General features: G+C 44.6%; 1 protein-coding gene across 2 annotated transcripts; it reads left to right on the forward strand.

The window, feature by feature from the left end:
• The first annotated feature begins 1,915 nt into the window (after positions 1-1,915).
• LOC147604738 (uncharacterized) lies at positions 1,916-18,479 on the forward strand. 2 transcript variants are annotated; one of them, XM_086794623.1, is made up of 8 exons: positions 1,916-2,855; positions 3,485-5,213; positions 5,321-5,438; positions 15,908-16,008; positions 17,028-17,093; positions 17,237-17,326; positions 17,550-17,726; positions 17,817-18,479. In XM_086794623.1, exons 1-8 carry the CDS (start codon positions 2,158-2,160, stop codon positions 17,853-17,855), a joined length of 3,018 nt encoding a protein of 1,005 aa, XP_086650749.1. In that variant the 5' UTR covers positions 1,916-2,157; the 3' UTR covers positions 17,856-18,479. The 2 variants fall into 2 exon arrangements, 1 of the variants encoding a protein (XP_086650749.1); XR_015265301.1 differs by lacking the exon at positions 15,908-16,008 and having other exon boundaries at positions 1,922-2,855.
• The last annotated feature ends 2,065 nt before the right edge of the window (positions 18,480-20,544 follow it).

Below are 20,544 nucleotides of genomic sequence, written 5' to 3' on the forward strand. Positions count from 1 at the left end.
AGGTATGAATGCTAAAGAGACTTTAAGAAGGTGTATACAAACTTTTATGCGATTATAATATTTAGTCACTTCATACTCCTTCCTCCATGTTCACATAGGGGCACACTACTAGTGAAAGGAAGAAATGGAAAAATATAAAATGATTCTTAGTGAATGACAAACATGTGTTTTGTTAAGATTTTAATCCAACAACCATAAGGGCATGCCAATGATGCTCTATGTGACACTCTATGTGAGCTGTACACATGTTAAAATGTAAAGGTAAAGTTAAGATATCATGTAATGTACGTTTGCACAACTCAGTAGTGTCGCTGGTATACCACCATTGAAAACTTTATTAGTTAAAGGGCTTATGCTTTGCAAAAAGTAATGTATAACATAAGCTTTGAGTGAGCTACATAAGATGCCTTGTTAGCAAATGTAAAGTCTTCATGATTATGATGTTAAATGTAAGGAAGGGTATGATTTAAGATGGAAACATAATGAGTTTTTATCACACCAAGAAAAGGATGCATGCTCTGTGCACCATGCATCAACAAAGGAGGTCAGCTTGGACCTCACTTTCATGCAAAAGTTGAATTCTCATTTAGCACTTTTGAAGAAGCAAATGGATAGACCTTAACACTCTCTTTCAACAAATGGCATATTGGTGATTTTAGAAAGAGGAATTTATGTTAGGGCATCCTTTCACCTTTCCCCTCACACACTTACGATGGACTAGATGAATCTTAAACAATGTAAAAGGCATATTTTTGCATGCTAAGGTTGAAACAAAGTGCACTGCTTATTACATATGTCTTTTCATTTCTCATCATTAAACCAAGGTTTAAACTAATTGAATGAATTCTTACGTTATAAAGTGGCTCACTTTGATCCTTCTTATGAATTCTAGCCTAATTTTGTTCCTTTCCCTAGAGGCAATTGCTAGGTTCAAAGTTTACTTGAAGGGTAACTCAACTCAACACTATCCATTTTAAAAACAAGACAAATCTATGAAACTCTAGTTTGTGGCGTTCTTAGCATAGCAATAAATTGCATTGAGCTATTTTTTCTTATAAGAAGTTTAATCATTAGTAATTCTTGTCACTACAATTGACTACTACTTGGGCTTAAATAGACAACTAGAGTGCATTGCTCACATTTACATGGAGTTTATAAGAGCTAAATCCTAATGCTCCATAAATCCTTATGTGTTGCTGTTCCACATTTGTCTTTGAGTTTGAAATATTTTCTATAGCTGAAATTGTCAAGCTTAATAGAATTATTAAAGTCAATTCATCATAGCTTTCCTTGCAAGGAAGTATTTTGCATATACATAGAGGATACACATCTCATCAAGCATTGGGACTCCATGCATATATACATGATGGACTAATGGGAAGTATGCATGTTTTTGAATGAGTATACATGCATGCACATTTGTGCTCTCTTTCTCTCTCTCTCTCTCTCTCTCTCTCTCACACACACACACACACACACACACACACACACACACACACACATGCACGCACACACATGCATGCGCATGCGCACGTGCACACACACACACACGTGCACACATTGCTCTAGAGTGAGTTTGCACATAGACACACACGAGAGAGAGAGAGAGAGAGAGAGAGAGAGAGAGAGAGAGAGAGAGAGAGAGAGAGAGAGAGAGAGAGAGAGAGAGAGAGAGAGAGAGAGAGAGAGAGAGAGAGAGAGAGATCTATAGGGACTATAACATTGTCAATTTTGTTTGGATGGATTGTTGGGTCGACTCTTTCTATCATACTTGACTCCTTTTTTTTTGGGGGATATTGGTCATTATATATATCATACTTTTTTATTTTTGGGACAATAGATAGATCATACTTGACACCTAAGCATAATGTGCAATCCTTGAGAAAATAATACATAAGTATATGTCCGAGAAAGTAATATTATTTCCTAAGGTCTCCCATGCTTGGTCGTTAACCGCGGGTGAGAGGGTGGTTGGGTTGACGCCGGGTCAATTCCGCCAGAGTTACAGACAAATATCATCCCTCCTCCCGCCTCCGCCAAGCTCGATTCTAGCCCGCAGGCACCCGATCGAAGGCATATCGATCGCTTGCCTGCGCATTGTCGTGAACCCACGCCACACCTTCTGCCGGAATCGCGCGCTTCTGCCCTTTCTATCTCATGGACGATTTTGTCAACATTCTTGAGCGTGACTATGGCCTCAAGCCGCAGGGTAAATCGTCGCCGATGTCCGCTGTCAAGTCCGCTCCCTTCTCTTCTTCGATCGGCAGCACGGCATCTGCAGGAAACCCTAAAAATGGCACCAATCGGCACAGCTCAACCCCAATGTTGGCCGAGGAAGACCTTTTGCTTGGCGGAAAGGGGATGAGGTCGTCATCTTACGGCAGACATACGTTTGGATCTGGTGCTGGAGGCGATCTGCTAGGCGGAGGCTATGACGATGTGTTTGGTGGTCCGCCGAAGTTCGCCCCGTCTCCCCCATCGCAGCCGTCTGCTTCTTACGATGTCTCCAGAACCTCGTCGCAGAAACCCTCGACTGCTGCCTCCAGCAAAGGCTCCTCTTTTTCTGTCTTTGATGCCCCCGTCTACGACGATGATATCTTCGGAGGTGTACCGGGAATCAGAAGCGTCGATGCGGCTTACGACGACGTTTTCAACACAGGTTCAGCAGCAGGCTTTGCTGCAGCAGCTGCCCCTGCCAGTAGCTCTGCTTCTTACGACGATCTTCTGGGAGGCTTTGGTAGCAGCGAGGCCAGAGAGACCAACACAAACACCACTTCTGATGCGCCATCAGCAGACGAGTCTGCATTCGACGAGTTGCTTCCTGGATTTGGTGGCACAGAACCTGCCAAGCCGCTGTAAGCAGCATGAAGTTTTTATCTGCCCTTTCAGTTCTGGAGCATGCACTGTCGCATTCATCTTGTGATCTGGCATCTACATTGTGCATGGCATGAATGGAGTCTTGGTGGATGCAAATGTCTCGGATGTGATCTTCGCATCAAAGGAGTCTCAGTTGTGTTTCCTGCATCTACTGAGTCTTGTATAGAGAAAAGGGCTCCACACATAAATATATGCGTGTGATCTTTACCTTAACTCTATGCTATGCATCCAAAGGAGTCTTGAATGTTGTCCTTGCGTTTGTATCGTGCAATACATGAAGTCTTAGATGCATCAACAGTGCACGGTTCATACACAACTGTGGTTTTGTATGTGATTCTTGAATCGACATTGTGCAATGCCTACATAGGGTCTTGTATGTGATTCATGTTTGTACAATACACAATCTATACATGGGTTTGGCATGCGATTCTTGTATCTACAGTGTGAAATGCATGATTGGAGATTTAGGTGTGTTTCTTGTGTTTACTATTCTGCATGCTCTGCATTTTGATAACCCTGTACGACTCAGCCTTTTGATTCATTAGCATTGGAGCACACATCACAATGTGGTTTCATTGTGTTGCATCTTGTGCTGATATCTGTTCAGGTCATCAGGAGATGGAAAGCCTTCTCAACGCGATCCCTCTAAGCCAGTCAATTACTCCTCAACAAATGTTGGAGATCCTTTTACTGTATTTGGGTCAGACAATGTGGGTTCTAGGGGTCCTGCAACGTCTGCCTCAAATATGGGTTTTTTTGAAGCCCCAACTTGGCATCCTGGTGGATCCAGCAGTAAAGATTTCAGCAATGGTATTGGTGAACGCAGCTTTAGTTTTGAGAAAACTTCACCATCAGATACTGCAGATCCTGATCTTAGCAAGTCCTTTGATGCAGCAAAAAGCTATGCATCAAAGAAGAGCAAGCCTAGTCCCACTCCAAGCCCATCTCGGGTGAGTGAGAGTGCAAATTCTAATGATGGCAGTTCAAAGACAAACAGTTATACTGATGACAATCTTGTGAAAGAGCGAAAGAGAACTCCACCAAATAGAGTAAAGCCTGATGGAGGCACGCCTGCAAGCAGTGCAGAGTCTGCATCTGCTGGCTCTCCATCACGAAAGAATGTGCCTGTAAGCAATGCAGAACCTACATCAGTTGACGCCCCATCCAGAAAAAGCAGGCAGGATTTTCGATACCCAGCAGATTCTCCTAGCCATCGCAAAGTGGAGACTCCTACACAGCGGCCAAAGGTTAGGAAGAGTGGACGTGTTGATGAGTTCTGGATCTCCATTGAAGATGTTAAACTAGTAACACAGCCCACTGTAGCAGCACCTCCTTCAAGGCCACCTCCAGCACCTGGCACAAAACAGGGCCATGCATCGAGAAAACCAGAAAATCAGAAAACTGAAGTGAATCAAGATAAGTCCAGGGGAAGCAGTGGACCTTTTCCATCTGAGCCTAGTGCCAAGGTTGGTATCAACAACTCTGCCGGTGTTTTAGATGAACTTGAAGAGTTTGCGTCAGGCGGTTCTAGATCAGGCAGAGATCTGAAAGAAGATGCAGCTTCTCCAACTGTAGAGGAAGAGCAAATGGAGGAGGGAAGTGCAGCTGCGACAGCATCCGGGGCAGCTATGAGGGAGGCCATTGAGAGGGCAGAAGGGAAGCTCAGGCAAGCGAAGGAGGCCAAAGATAGAGATAGAGAGGAGGCTAGAGTAATTCGAAACCGAGAAGAGAAAGAGAGGTCTCATGAAGTACGAGAAATAGAGGAGGAGGAGGAGGCCAAAGCTGTGCATGATAGAGAAGAACGAGAGAGAGAGGAGAGGGAAAGAGAGGCAAGAGAAAAGTGGCGCAAAGAAAGGGAGAGAGAAAGAGAGAAGGACAGAATAGCAGTGGAAAGGGCTAATGAGATGGCTCGGCAAAGAGCTGCTGTGGAGAGAGCGAATGCAGAGGTGCGGGGAAGAGAAGCTGAGAAAGCTGTAGCTAGGGCTGCTGACGCGAGGGCCAGGGCAGAGCGTTCGGCAGTGGAGAGAGCTACTGCAGAAGCCCGAGAAAGGCATGAGCGTTCGGCAGTGGAGAGAGCTACTGCAGAAGCCCGAGAAAGGCATGAGCGTTCGGCAGTTGAGAGAGCTACTGCAGAAGCCCGAGAAAGGCATGAGCGTTCGGCAGTGGAGAAAGCTAGGGCTGCTGAAAGAACAGCTGCTGAAGTACGGGAAAAGGCCGAGAAAGAAAGGGTGGCCGCTGCAAGGGAGCAACCACAAAGGAATGAGAACGACCTCGAGTCATTTTTCATGTCGAACTCCCGGCCGACTAGTGCACCAAAGCAGAGGACCCAACCCACAGTAGGGCACGGATCCTAGTGTCTCTTCCATATGTGAAAATAATGCAATGCTCATGTTAATTCTGTAATATGGTATAATGTATCTTATGATAAACTGGGAATTCGCAGGATGTTTTTTCAGGACGACAGTCAAGTGAAGGGCAATGGAGGAGCTCTAATGCAGCATCTAACAACAGGACTGTGCCATCAGCGGCAAGCATGGCCGATGATTTGACCTCTCTTTTTGGTAAGCAACCGGTCATCTTTTTAAAGCTTTAGAATGCACAGCATGGATCTTTGGTCTCTGTGCAATTGTAAACTCAATGAGAAGTCATGTAGAAGCATCAAAGATACTTGGGGAAAATCAGTCTCCTAACTTGGAACAGTAGCATTTGCTGCCATGGACCATCATCGTGAGCTTCCTTGTCTCTATGTAGTGATGGAGGGTTGTCCTTGTGTAGGCACTACTTGATTAAATTGTCTCTGTGTCGTTCGTGACTCACGTGTTTCTTGGCGAAATGTTGTGTTTCTTGCGTTTCTTCCTTTAGAACCAGCTATATGGGAACAGTGATATGCTCCTAGTCTCCATCACTTCAAGTTCTCTTCTCCTTTCGCTCTCCCCTCTCTCTCTCTCTCTCTCTGTCCCCCGCTCCCCTCCAAAAAAAACCCCACCCACCAATAGGCCATACAGATCATCAGCAAGAATAGAAAGCAGCACAAGATGTGGTAGAGAACAGGCTGGGCACTGTTCAGGTGTTGGCACATAGGCGGAGAGCTAAGCGGCGGTGGCAGCATCAGCAGCAGCAGATGAGCCTTCTGGGCAGGCGGGGAGCAGGGCCATCATGGTGGCAATGACGAAAGCTGGTGCGGAGAGTGCTGCAGGTGTAGCAGCAGGCAGGGAGGAGATGAGCTGCTGAGCAGCGAACACCTTAGGTGCAGAAGGCTAGAAATTAGAATGTCCCTCTAATCCTCTGGTATTTTGCGATATCGGCTCTGAGGAGCTGCATTGGTGAAGAGATCCATTGCATTTGAGAATGTTAGCACTTAGACCGTTGGCTGTCAGCAGTGCATTTTGAAGGCCAATGTGGTGTTAGGGTTAGGGTTTGGAGATGCTGCAAACAGGCGTGGAGAGCAACAGAGAGAGAACACGACTTCTTTGTATTCAGCTGATAAAAATGTGAAGTACAATAGCCACATAATAAGTGACCTAAAGAGATGTGTTCACATGTCTGGCCATAAAATGGGCCAGGTGGACCAAAACACCTATAAACTGCATATAAGTGAAACTAAGCTAAACTGGGGGAAAAAACCTCCACTAACTGAAGTAAAAAGTGCCCCAGTAATCTACTGATGATCACTAGCACTCCTCTGGGTGCATACACAGCATAAAACCCAACAAACCCCCTGGAGTGATATGTGATCACTATACATCATCCACCAAAAGGAAACAAATTCAAAGCAGTGCGGAATGCTTCGAATTTCGGACGTGGTAATGCCTTGGTGAACATGTCTGCCACATTCTGATCTGTAGGACAGTAGATCAGACTGATATCTCCTGCCTGGAGTCTCTCCCGAACAAAATGATAGTGAATCTCAATGTGTTTCGTGCGAGCATGAAACACAGGATTCCTGGCCACAACAATGGCACTCTGACTATCAGTATAGATAGGTGTAGGCTCCTCCACTGAAATATCCATATCAGTCATGAGACGACGCAGCCAAACACACTCAACAGTAGTAGTGTAGGTTGCTCTGTACTCTGCCTCACAAGACGAAGTGGCCACTGTGGTCTGTTTCTTGCTTAGCCAAGAAATGCATGAAGAGCCAAGAAAGAAACAATTTCCACTAGTGGAATGTCTGGTATCAAAATCACCAGCCCAATCTGAATCACTGTAAGCGTATAACTGCATGTCACCCCCCTCAGGATAAAGCAATCCAAGAGACAAGGTACCCTGCAAATAACGGAATACACGCTTCACAGCTTGCCAATGTGACAACCGTGGGCTGTGCATGAATCTGCTCAATTGAGAGACTGCATACTGAATATCTGGCCTTGTATTACACAAGTAAATAAGGCACCCAACAGCCTGAGCATATGTAGTGGCATCAAAGGAAATACTGTCATCTTGTAGTGACAGTTTCATCCCAGGCTCCATAGGAGTACTAATAGGCTTGCAATCCTGAAATTTAAACTTCTCCAGAAGTTTAGCAACATACCGTGATTGCAACAACCCAATGCCTCTGTTATCCTGCACAAATTGTATGCCCAAATAGTGGTGTACAAGCCCCAAGTCAGACATGTCAAATGTCTGTTGCAGTATCTCTTTAAAAGCTGCAATTTTGTCATCATTTGATCCCATGAGCAAGAGATCATCCACATAAAGACTGATGACCAGCAGATCTGTTTCTTCTTTCTTTACATACAGAGTGGCTTCTGATGGACTGTTCACAAATCCCTGAGTGAGTAGGAAAGGATCTATTTTTGCATACCAAGCTCGTGGAGCTTGTTTCAAACCATACAAGGCCTTTTTCAGCCTGCATACTTTCCCCTCATGACCATGTTCTGCAAAACCCATGGGCTGAAATATATAAACTTCCTCATCGAGGTCCCCATGTAGGAATGCAGTCTTTATGTCCAACTGGTGAACAACCCAACCACGATGTGCAGCCAATGCAATGACACACCTAAGTGTCGACATACGGGATGTAGGAGCAAATGTCTCCTCATAATCAATGCCCTTCTTCTGTGCATAGCCCTTTGCAACTAGACGGGCTTTGTACCTGTCAATGGATCCATCTGCATGTCTTTTCAACTTATAGACCCATTTAGTACCAATTACTTTCTTGCCTTTGGGCAGATCAACCAAATCCCATGTTTGATTCCTTTTAATAGAATCAAGCTCCTCCTGCATGGCTTTGTTCCAATGCACATTATCTCGTGCATCCACAAATGAATCAGGCTCTTCATCATCCTGTAAACTGGCTGCCATAACCAGATTCAAATCCATGATGTGTGCATGCTCATTGGTCCGTGTCTCCCTACGAGTACGAACAGCAAGAGGACCCTCTAAATGGCTGTCCTGTAATGTCCTCAAATACCATCTAGGTATGTGTCTGACCTGTGGTGCCTGTTGCCCCAAATTTGGTTCAGCTTCTGGCTCAATTTGCTGCTGAATTTCTGCACCACCTACATCATTTGCTGGCTGTCCTATACCCTCATGAGTTGGATCACCAACTGTGGAATGAAACTCCATAGGTAGTAGACCTTCAAACACATCATTTTCAGCCTGATTTGTATCATAACCAGCCGTGGATATTTCTGATTTTTCATCAAAAATCACATCCCGACTAGTGAATATCTTCCAGGATAGTGGGTCATATAACCGGTAGCCCTTGCTTTCACGGCTATACCCAACAAAAATGCATTTTGTGGCTTTATCATCCAACTTCCTCCTCAACTCTTTGGGTATGTGTGCATATGCAAGACACCCAAAGATACGAAAATGTGATACAGAAGGCTTGCGGCCATGCCAAGCCTCAAAAGGAGTAATGGAAACCAATGCCTTTGTGGGACATCGATTCAAAATATGACAAGCACACATGACAGCTTCCACCCAAAAGATATGTGGTAGCCTCTTTGCCTTTAGCATCCATCTGGCCATCTCCATGAGTGACCGATTCTTCCTTTCTGCAACCCCATTCTGCTGTGGAGTGTAAGGAGTAGTATACTGATGTTTTATACCTCTACTCCCAAGAAAGGAATTCAGCATGTGTGACATATATTCCCCCCCTCGGTCAGAACGGAGAGTCTTGACCTTGCATCCTGACTCTGTCTTAGCAAGTGCTACAAAGGCCAAAAATGCATCATATACCTGTGATTTCTGAGTCAAAGGATAGACCCAGCATATACAAGAGAAGTCATCAATAAATGTTGCAAAATAGAAGCAACCACCTAATGACTTCGTCTGCATGTGACCACAAAGATCACTGTGTATAAGCTGCAACTTTGCAGTTGCTCATAGAGCTTGATCACGTGGAAAGGAAAACCTATGCATTTTTTCCAAAATACATCCTTCACAAATGTGATCTGGAGGCTTCTCCATGAGAGGTAGATCTGTAAACATGTTATGTCGCTGCATAAGCATAAGACTACCAAAATTTACATGCCCCATGCGAGCATGCCATAACTCCGCATCAACCATAGCTGGAGTAAGAGTGAATGCATTATAAGCAGACTGATCCACTGGCTGAAATGCATCCAACTGATAAAGTCCATGACATAATGTACCAGTAAGCATCAAGGTCAAAGCATTAGCTTTGTCTCTGACCATGCATTTATCATCATCAAAGTGTACTTGCATACCACAATGTGCTAAAGAAGAAATGGACAACAAATTCTTCTTTATCCCTGGTACATATAAGGCATCTGTAAGGCGGAGAATGGAGCCATCAATGGCTGTGAGCTGAATCTCCCCAATGCCACGAACTGGATATGAAGCATTGTTGGCACATTGAACAGTTTTGCCAACAGGGGCAGGGCCAACATGACTAAACAAATCCCTGCGAGATGTGATATGCTTTGAGGCACCACTATCAAAATACCAAGTACATGCATGCTCTGTCATACTGAGTGCCTGTGAAGACCAAGAGGCATCATAGCTGCATGTATAAAAACAGTAATCCCTGTCCTCAACAAAAGAAGCAGTCTCTGGAGGAGCTTTAGAAGCATCATTAACAGACATCCCAGCTTCCTTTGCCTTCTCTTTGGCAATCCTCTTCCTACATTCAGTGATGTAGTGACCTGGCTTCTTACAGTAATGACATTTGCCCTTCTTCTTGGGCTGTCCATCACCTTTCTTGGTATCCTGTGAAGAACCACCATCACTTGAATTTTGATTTGAACTCTTTGGCTGAGTTTTTCCTTTCCCCTTTTGACCTGTAGTAAATGCTTGTTCAACATTTGTGTTCATATTCATATTCTTCCTCATTTGCTCTTCTTGTAGCAAGAGAGCAACAAGTTCCTGATACTTGAGGGGTTCAACAGCATTCCTCATGCTGAGGTTCAAAGAGGTATGAAAAGCCAAGTAAGATCTTGGCAAAGAGTGCAAGATGGTGGACACAAGCTGTGTCTCAGGAATAATCTCATCCACATTGATGAGTTGCTCTCTCAAATCCTGCAGCTTGTTTAAGTGGCTAGACATATCATCTCCTTCATTCATTTTCTGATTTTCCAGCTCTCTTTTCAAAAATGAGATCCGAGCCTCATTACGAGCAGCATACATCTGCTCCAAAGTCACCCATGCATTCTGTGAAGAGCCAGCTGAACGAATATGAGGTATAATAGACCTCTGTACTGACAATGCAATGAGTGACAAAGCTTGTGCATCCCTGGCATCCCATGTCTTTTGAGCATTTGTTCTTTGAATAGGCAATGGCTGCCCTGGAGCCTGTACCTGTTGTCCTCGTCCACGAGCACCCCCTTGGGGAGGAGTCTCTGGAGCCAATGGACCTGGACGTGGTTCATCACCACCTAACAAAATCCCAAAGACCTTTTGCCACAAGCACATTTTTCAGCATAAAACTCCACAAGGAGTAGTTCGTGCCGTCCAATTTGTCTTCCTTAGACAAATACGTGAATACATCACTCCGCTGTTGATTTGCCATTATGCCTACGCACAATGTTGTACCTGTGTATCAAAAAAAAAAACAATAGCAAGAACCCAGAAAACAACTGTACTCCACTGAATACAGTCCACCCAAATATGCCTGCACTCTCAATCCTCTGAATGTGCAGCTCAATGCCCACTTACTGAGTAGAGCAGCAAATGGCGTACACAATGCCAAAATGCCCCAAAAATGCCCAAATTTACTGCACCCAAAACTGTGCAAAATCCCTGTAGACTTCTTTGCTAGAAAGTCTGCCTGTAGTGCCTGTAGATTTTCACAGAGAAAATAGTATTGCCCAAAAATAGAATTTTTAATGCTTACCACAAGTTGACTGAGCAGGTTGTGGTACATGTGCAGGTATAGTCCACCAAAAGAACACGTACAGTTGACTGTACTGTGCAGGTACAGTCGACTTGTACTGTACAGAACTGAAGGCAATTGCAGGCTGATACTGTGCAGGTACTGACAAGGCGGCGCTGACTGGTACGGAAAGAAGGTGGCGCCTGACAGGTACTGAAGTTGCAGTACAGCTGCGCTTGCACTAAGACAGGTACAGTACGGCTGCGCTTGTAGTAAGGCAGGTACGTGCGCTGACAGATGCAGTCGGCGCTGACAGGTACAGTCGGCGCTGATTGTACGGGCTGTATGGAATACTTCAGTACTCCTGCTGACGGCGGCGAACAGGTACAGCAGCTGCAGGCGAACAGGTACAGTCGGTAGCTGTACGGTTACTGCAGACGGCGCACAGTGTACGGGCAGATACAATGATGTACGGGTTGTACTGAGACTTAAGGTGGCAGTGTACGGGCAGGGATAGGGCAAGCCTACAATGCTCTGATACCAAATGAAGGCCAATGTGGTGTTAGGATTAGGGTTTGGAGATGCTGCAAACAGGCGTGGAGAGCAACAGAGAGAGAACACGACTTCTTTGTATTCAGCTGATAAAAATGTGAAGTACAATAGCCACATAATAAGTGACCTAAAGAGATGTGTTCACATGACCAAAACACCTATAAACTGCATATAAGTGAAACTAAGCTAAACTGGGGGAAAAAACCTCCACTAACTGAAGTAAAAAGTGCCCCAGTAAACTTCTGATGATCACTAGCACTCCTCTGGGTGCATACACAGCATAAAACCCAACACATTTGAGGCGCGAGCACGGTAGAAACCTCAGTAGTTTGATGCAGTTGAAAGTGGCAGTACGGGCGTCGGTCATCGGCAACAGAAGCTAGGTGGCAACTCTCCAGCTGGTGTTGTGCGCACGAGCGATGGGCGTGTTAGATGCGGGCAATTGATGCCTGTTGGTTGCAACTTGCTGCTGTTGATGGCGGCAATGTGCTCCATCACGATTGACAGATGGCAGTGGCAGTAACAGCAAGGTCTGACTGACAGCAGCAATAGGCGAAGGCAGTGGGCGAGTCAAGGTGGCAGGCAGGCGAAGCTGCTACTGTTACCAGTTGGAAGGAGGTGGCGCCAGGCTTTTTGGATCTCACAGGCAGTTGCAGTAGGCAGTAGCTTTACCTCGCCCTGATACCTATTGAAGGTGTTGGGAGGTGCTATATACTGGCGATGTAGAAGCAACAGAAAATGGAAGATTCCCATGGTGTGTACATAGAGAAAGAAAGAAAGAATGAAAGCTGTAAAGAGGCCGAACTTGACCTATGAGACAAATCAATGTTCAACTGTCAATATCCTCTGGATGTCCCCAAAAAAAAAAAAGACAAAATGAACATGAAATAAACTATGAAAGTGCTGAGCTAGTGGGGGGGTGTGATGGATGGGGCACTACTGCTAGAGGCTCAGTATGCAACCTATATGCGTAGGGTATACAAGAATGCAATGTAGATCTATCTAGCTCCAACTAGTACCATAATGGGGGTGTAATATGTGATACATAGGCGATGGCGAGGCAAAAATACATCGGAGCATGATCTCCGGGTGTGAGTGTAAGTGAGCTAGCTGCTCCTGGATATGGTGCTGATGTCGAGCCCGTATCTCTGTGATCTCCCTCTGATGTAGTCTGGGAATCTGGTAGCCTGGTGCTCTCGGTCTCCGTCTGGCTCGGAGGTCCGTAGCGCGCTGAATTGTAACCCCCTCTTGTGTCATGGTAGGCATTGGGATAGATCTCTGGAAGAAATCAGTGAGCTGGAGTTGTCGCCCACCTCTCCCTGTGGTATGAGTTTGTAGTAGCAGTGTCTCTCTATGGCACTGTGTCTCTAGCAAGAACTGGCCAAATCTGCGCTGATCTGCGGACTCCATGATCTGGCGGAGTGAGGGATGTCCATAAAGATGGTGGTGTATCTCTCTCTAATGACACTATATGCTTTGCATGCATCTGCATACATAATGCTCCTCACTCTCAACCTCCTCTTGGCATAGTCTTCGTATCCTCTCTGATCTGGGGATCCGTGCTTCCCTACTTGCCTCAATCTCAATCTGGTGTGATGACACTCGGAGCTGGCCAATCGCCACTCGGGCACTGTGAGGCATGTACACATCCATATATCCAGGTCGCTGAATGAATCCATCCGCTGAGATACGCATAAACTGATCTCTGTAGTATAGCATCTGTGGCGGTAGAGGCTAATTGGGTGTAATCCAAGTCTCATGGGTGTATTGCTGCCATAAATCCTGCCGAAGGACTCTGTTCCTCACTGTGAGAGAGCTGGATGTGTGGTGCATGTATATCATACTGGAAAGGTGGCAGGTGATCTATGTGGAGACCATGCTGAGTGAGCCACTGTATCATCTGTGAATACCATGATCTCCTATCTCCACTCTATGTGAGCTGCCTGGACGCCTCAAAAGCTCTATGTGAGTCGATGTGATGGCATATCTCCACTCTATGTGAGCTGCCTGGACGCCTCAAAAGCTCTATGTGAGTCGATGTGATGGCATATCTCTGATCCTTTGTATGAAGCAGATCGTCTGGAAGAGGGCCTCTACTAGCATAGGAGGTGCAACAAACTCCGCTCGGACAATGTCATGTGGGACGGAGGGTTTGCTGCGGATCATCTGTGAGAGCATGAGAATCTGAGGCCTCTCTATTTGAGACCATGTGGAGGTGGCGAGTCCAGGTGCCCATACTGCTGCAACATACATCAAAGCAGGGGTGACTAGTGTGTCAAACAACCACCCCTTCGTGCGGGGCTCTTGGAAGTGTGCCTGGTGACATTGTCTCTCTAGCATGGCCAGAGATAGATTGAGAGATAGAGAGAGATGTAACAAAATAAAAAACAAGAGACAAATTGCACTACTGAATGATGATATTGATGGAGGCTTGATAGCCTTATCTTTGACACATCACATTTACTGGGCAATGACACATGGCTAGGCCTATAACATCATTGCTTATCACATTCACACATAGAACGGCTATAAGAGGTTGTTCACACACTCTTACACACTTAACTCACATAAGTGTGTTCACACACAGACCCAAGCGGGTACACACATGTGAAGACTCCGAAATCCATAAGAAGGTGTATGTGTGTTCTGCAATTAGCATCTCTCATCAATGTGTACATAAGAAGGCGTATGTGTGTGTGGATTTGCTGAGAATAAAATAAGGGTTTTGCATTAAAAAGTTAGAATTCCAAATTGTTTGCTTCTATGCATGAAAGGGTTTGGCCATGAATCGAAGGAGAACAATGCCTTGTACACTTCTAATGGATGTGTATAGAGTGGGTACATAATGCTGTGCAAACGACGTCAAGTGCACGTGTATTGATGAGAGATGCTATGAGAATGCCCGAAGTGTGGAAATAGAGAGACCACGTATGTGCTACCTAATTGCACCCTGTAAAGACTCTTGGGCTCGCAAGGCCCATACACAAAGGATCTGTGCTCTAGTTATAACTCCCCACACAGTAACATGGGCCAGAGCTGAGTGTTCTGCAAGATGAGGATGAACCCAAGTTGGTGGATGATGGAAGACTACAGGAGGTGCTGGTGCTGAAGCAGGTGGTTTGCACTAGTACAAAAGGGTTTCTTGTAAGAAACAGGTACAATAGCCTCTCAAGTTCAAGGGCTATCTGATCCAGCAGGTTGTTTGGTGCGATGAGGATTGATTTGTGGACAAGTTTCAACAGTTATCGAGAGCTTATTAGGAGGCCATGCAGAAGATGGCAAAAGGGTTTCTCGTCGAAAGCAGGTACAATATCCTCTCAAGTTCAAGGGCCATCTGATCCAGCAGGTTGTTTGGCTCGATGAGGATTGGTTTGTGGACAAGTTTCAATGGTTATTGAGAGCTTAGTAGGAGGCCATGCAGAAGACGGCAGCTGGGATGCAAGTGGGGGAGAGTATGACCTTCACATCATCAAAATACATGCTCTAGGTCCAGGGCACACTGGACAGCCTCTGGACAGGAGTGCATGAGGCTCAGGCTCGGGCAACCCTGCCACCTGTTGGGCAGACAGCTGGGTAGAAGACAGGAGGTTGGGGAGCCCTGGGACCCGTCTGACAGGTTGGGCAGGGCTGAGCAGCCGTCCTGACCCCTGTATAAACAGCATTGGGGGTTAATAGTTTCCATTTCAAGATTTCTGGAGCTCACACTATGAAGCGCACAGCAGAGAACTGATTGGAGGAGGTGGAAAGCGATCTGCAGCAGAGTGTTGGGCTGAGCACTGGCATCTAACAGCAGCGTGGCTGAGATCAGGGAGATCCACTTTAAGTTACCTTTTGTACTTAAACATTCAGTTGCAATCTTTCTTGCACACAGACTATACAATAGGATTTAGGTCTACTTGAATGTGCGCTTGTGTTTGTGATTCGGCTGCTGTCTTCTCTCTCTTGTAACTCTTGCACATAAGCACAAGTAGTCCACGAGCTTCTCATGATGATTATACCTATCCTAGATGTTGGAATCTTTTTCTATCGCACTTGTAATTTATGGTTAAGGTTTTATTTTGGCTGTATGAAGTGGGTCCTATGCACTTTGCAATTCTCTTTTTCTCATTTGTTTGCTAATATATGTTAATATTAGCAAACAGATAATATTAGTATTGGCAAGTTTATTACTAATATTTGTTTCTATGCTTAATAAAGGTGGGCCATCAGCGCCTGGCAAGTTTCAAGAGATGGAAGGAGAGCCTGCTGATCGACGAAGAGCTAGATGGGAACGGCATCAGCACACAATCGAACGAGCTGTATTGTTCTGAATAAATCATTGTTGTTCTTTGTCTAAAAGCGGATGGTTACGGGCCCTCATGTGATTTATTTTGCAAAAATCTAAGTGCAGCGGCCATGTCTAATAGATAGCACGTGATGCGTTATTGTTTCCTGTGCTGTTGCAAGACTTTCATGTCTGCTACAAGAGTGTGTGGACAAGAAGAACTGGGCTGCCCCTTAATCCCCCCACTTCCGCCCCACCTCATCCTTATTTGGCATCACGGTCTCTTTCTCACTGACAGTGGTGGTGAGCCCACTTGGCACTATAGACCACCTAGAGTGGCCAGCCGGAGGAGGAGCATCATTCCCCTTTTTCTGTTTCTTGACTCTTGCTTTCCTATGAGGAGCCAAGTTTGTCCTCAGCCATTTTGCTTGGTAACTAATAGAAGGATCTTTTTCCTGGGAAAAAAATAAAAAATAAAAAATCCCAGGACACTTTTGGGTCCTGTTACCAAACTAAAGATAAATTGATAATTATAGATTTGGGCTCACAACATAGTACCCTAGCATGGCACATGCATGGGATGATACATGTGACACCTCGTGAATTACCATTCGTTTTATTACACATCGTTGAAGTATGTAGAAGCATGGCAATGGGCAGGCTATTGATTATTTAGTCTTGATTGTTGACCACTAGAGATTGTTTTTCAGATCTTTCTAGTGCATAGAGATGTTGAGTTTGTTTGAAGTATCCACGAGGAAACATGGCATGTACATATCTGTCCTTATGCAATGGATGACTAGTGAAAGTTTAGTGAGTGGCTTATCACATTTTTGGCAAATATTCTATCAATAAGAAGTTCAGTTCAAAAACCTACTTTTTAAGGGCTTTGCATGTGTAAGAGTGATTCTTTTGTCCTTTGATGGTCTTAGTAAATGTTTTAAGAAAAGGGGTGGTTCCAAAACTACTGGCAATGTTGTTTTCTTGTTCAGAAGCCACACTGTATACACTGCAACTTATGCTAATCTTTGAATCTTTGCTGTAAAATCCTAGGCTAGAGCTCTGGATGAGAAGCGTAAGCGTGATTTGCAAAACGAAAGAGAGCGAGCAGAAAGACATGTAAATAAACGTTACCCTTTGGCATCGTTTTTTGTAGCTTCAGTGGCCTTTTCACTCACTAGTACAAGCTTTTTCTTGGACATTCTTTGCTTTATTGAGCCAAGGCATGTGCTTATGTGTACCATTATGCAATGACCACGCAGAGGGCAGGTGAACTTGTGGATGCTGAAATCAAACGCTGGGCAGCCGGCAAGGAAGGGAACTTGCGGGCCTTGCTCTCCACGCTTCAATATGTAAGGTTCCATGCCCGGCTATAGCCTTCTAAAAGAATTAGCATATGCGTGAAATGGTGTGTGTGCATGCATGCTTTTATATCTTGGTTTTGTTTGAATCCAGCATGCTACAACCGGTTTATATACCTTCAGTGCTTGAGACTTGCGTGGTTGGAGAAGCTTTGCATGAACCATGTAACTGGGCAGCTGTAATCTTTTCTGATTGACTTGCCATGTTCTTTAGGTCCTTTGGCCAGAGTGTGGTTGGCAGCCGGTATCATTGACGGATCTCATCACTGCTGCGGCTGTCAAAAAAGCATACAGGAAAGCTACTTTGTACGTCCACCCAGATAAAGTGCAGCAGAAAGGTGCTACGATCCAGCAGAAATACATTGCTGAAAAGGTCTTTGATCTTTTAAGGGTAAGTTTGAGTGCCAGTGCTGAGTTTCATACATCAATTAGTTAATCTGATGTTTGTATCATGATGGCAGCATTTTGTTTCTATGTACAGGAGGCTCATAACAAGTTCAATTCTGAGGAGCTCTTCTAATTGTGGCTCCTGTAGCATGTGGGTATCGATTGTGATGAGGCAAACAACCCCTGCGGACCTGAGGTGCATGCACGCAAGAGTATGTGGTTTATGATAATTTGGGTATCATGATGTCAGGGCCTTTCGTGAATGCAAGAGTACATGGTTTATGATTATCCCGGTGTCATGATATCACATGCCTTTTGTGAATGAGTCTTATATGGGTGTCTTCAAAGTTAAGTTTTATGATTGTGGATCATGTATGGAAGTGAGGTGGAAGCGTTGCTAGCTAGCTTCAATAGGGTATGCAGGGGTTGCTGCAGTGGTGGTTGTTAATAGGTAGTGAGAGGTGGTGGGTTTCTGCAGGTTTGTAATCATGTTGGCCTCGACTGTTAGGTTATCTTTGCTTGGAGTGCTACCTTGCATCCCAATAAATGTTGCATTAAAGTCTCTTTCGAAATAATGATGATGATGACGATGGGGTGTCGGTTTGCATATGGATTTGGTGTAGTCACTTCCCAGTTGTATAAAGTTATTGTATCTTCTGGATTTTAGTATAGCTTCCTACAGCAGTGGTTGCATGCATATTGCAATCAAACCAACATGTATTTGTCATATAAAAAATGGTGGATCCACTTTCATGACTATGCTTTTGTATATCGGATTTTGAGCTCCAATCATACATGTAGGGATCAAGCTGAAGCTCTCTCTTGTTTAATGTCCAGTTCCAGTTAATTTTCAAGTGGAAAAAGCTTTTTATGATTTAGTTTCTCTTTATATTTGGTACTCTGGTACTCCACTCAAAAGCACGTGATTGGCATGGGCTTGAGTAGGTGGAGAATGACAGAAGCAGTGGGGCCAATACCATTTGGTTTGGGAGATTGAAAATATACAGATGGAAATTTAGACCCGCAAAGGATGCTTCTTTAGGCTTAGAACTTATTTGGGCAGGAAGGCAAGCATTTGCGTGCGAACACATGCGCATGTGGGATCCTGGAGCCAGAAATAATGAAAGGGGCACGGCAGGTGTGTTATGATTGGTGGAAGTTTGCCAAAGGTTGAGTAGGATTTAGAGAATAGCTCAAACTAGCACCTTCCAGGTTTGCTGTTCAGTCGTCGTAGTTCTTAAGTTTCATAGCAATGCCGGTTTTTTGGGTAGTGATCATATGCCCTCTGTGCCAAGCATGAACTTGAAAACAGAAGTTGAGAGCCTAAGAAACATCTGTCATGGATCAAAGACAAGTACAGGGGTGGAGTGAGGCTGCTCCGAGGGCCCGATGTAATTTAGTAGAGGAGCATGTGGGAACAATAAAGGTTCAATTCGCCATTGCTGCAGGACCTGGAGGCATCAAACTGTTTCTACTTACCCCAGTGGCACAATTAAGGTTCAAACAGTGGATTTGTTGCAATCCTATGGAATTGGCTATTGAAAGATAAGCCCTTGGAAAGGGCTTTGAAAAGAGAAGGAAAGAAGTCTACCATATGTGATGAACCTAAGAGTAACTAATCTATCTTTGATGTCCATTCCAAGCCATGCTTTAGCATTGCAACTCTACCATATGTGATAAACCTAAGAGTAACTAATCTATCTTTGATGTCCATTCCAAGCCATGCTTTAGCATTGCAACTCTCCATTATTGAAGGCGTAGAGGGACATGCTTGATTTTGAAAGGAAAAAGAGAGTAATATTTTTGGCTTGAATACCATGCCAAACATTTGCAGAGACACAAAAAAATTGTAGCATGCTCTCTGAGAGAGTGAGAGGAGTGTTAATGTTATAGCCAAGCTAGTGGACTACATACAATCCAGTTATGGTACTCTATATACAGCATCGAAGTACAGGGAATGGTACTTAAAGTCAAGCACTCTAGATTAGTAGTGGGGTGTGTAAACTACACTACCAGGAGGGGGGAGAGAGAGAGAGAGAGAGAGAGAGAGAGAGGATGGTGATGTTCACGGGAGGCCATATATGACTTATGGGACCAATACAAAGGCAATATTTCGGTCGTGGACTAGGAGTCCAGCAAGAGCCATAAGGCTTTCAAAAAAAAAAAACTAGAGTATATTAATCAGATGTCAATAGTGGAAGGAAAGAGTATCAATTTTGCAGTGTGAAACTCTTGAATGAAAGCCCTTTCTTCACAAATGAAAAGTCTTCTTGCATTGCATTGTGCTCACATCGTGATATTTCCATTGCCTTTTGCTTGAGTTGTGCTCATGTAAGATCTTTGGTTATCCATAGCTTTGCGCCTTTGAGAGTTTGGGATTGTCTAAGGAATGTAACCCTATTTTTTTTTTCTTTAAGCTGATCATTGCATCGTTAGTACTTTCACATTGGGTGGAGGAAATGAATTTTACCTCCCACTTGAAGGTGGATGTTGCATTGGTCTCTTTGTGAATGTCTCCTTGAAGTTGTACTGCTTGAGGTACCACTTGTTGGAAAGGCATCCAAGTTGGACATTCAAAACTAGCTCTTCTCTTTGATGCTTTTCCTTGAGCTCAAGGTTTACTTGCTTTACTACCTTGAGAATGACGGTCGATTGAACTTGGTCTTGGTGTATGGATGCCATTGCTTGGAGTTAGTGTGGTTTACAAAGAGTGGGGTCTTCTCCATCTCTTCGACTCAAAGTTTCTAGCTTGTTGAATTGAGTTCGAAGCTCCGCATACTTTGAGCACAAAGTAGGTCCTTGGAGTATCAAGACCAGATCCA

Source organism: Cibotium barometz, chromosome 61 (assembly GCF_041138505.1).
Source record: "Cibotium barometz isolate CiBa-2024 chromosome 61, ASM4113850v1, whole genome shotgun sequence".
NCBI lineage: Eukaryota > Viridiplantae > Streptophyta > Polypodiopsida > Cyatheales > Cibotiaceae > Cibotium > Cibotium barometz.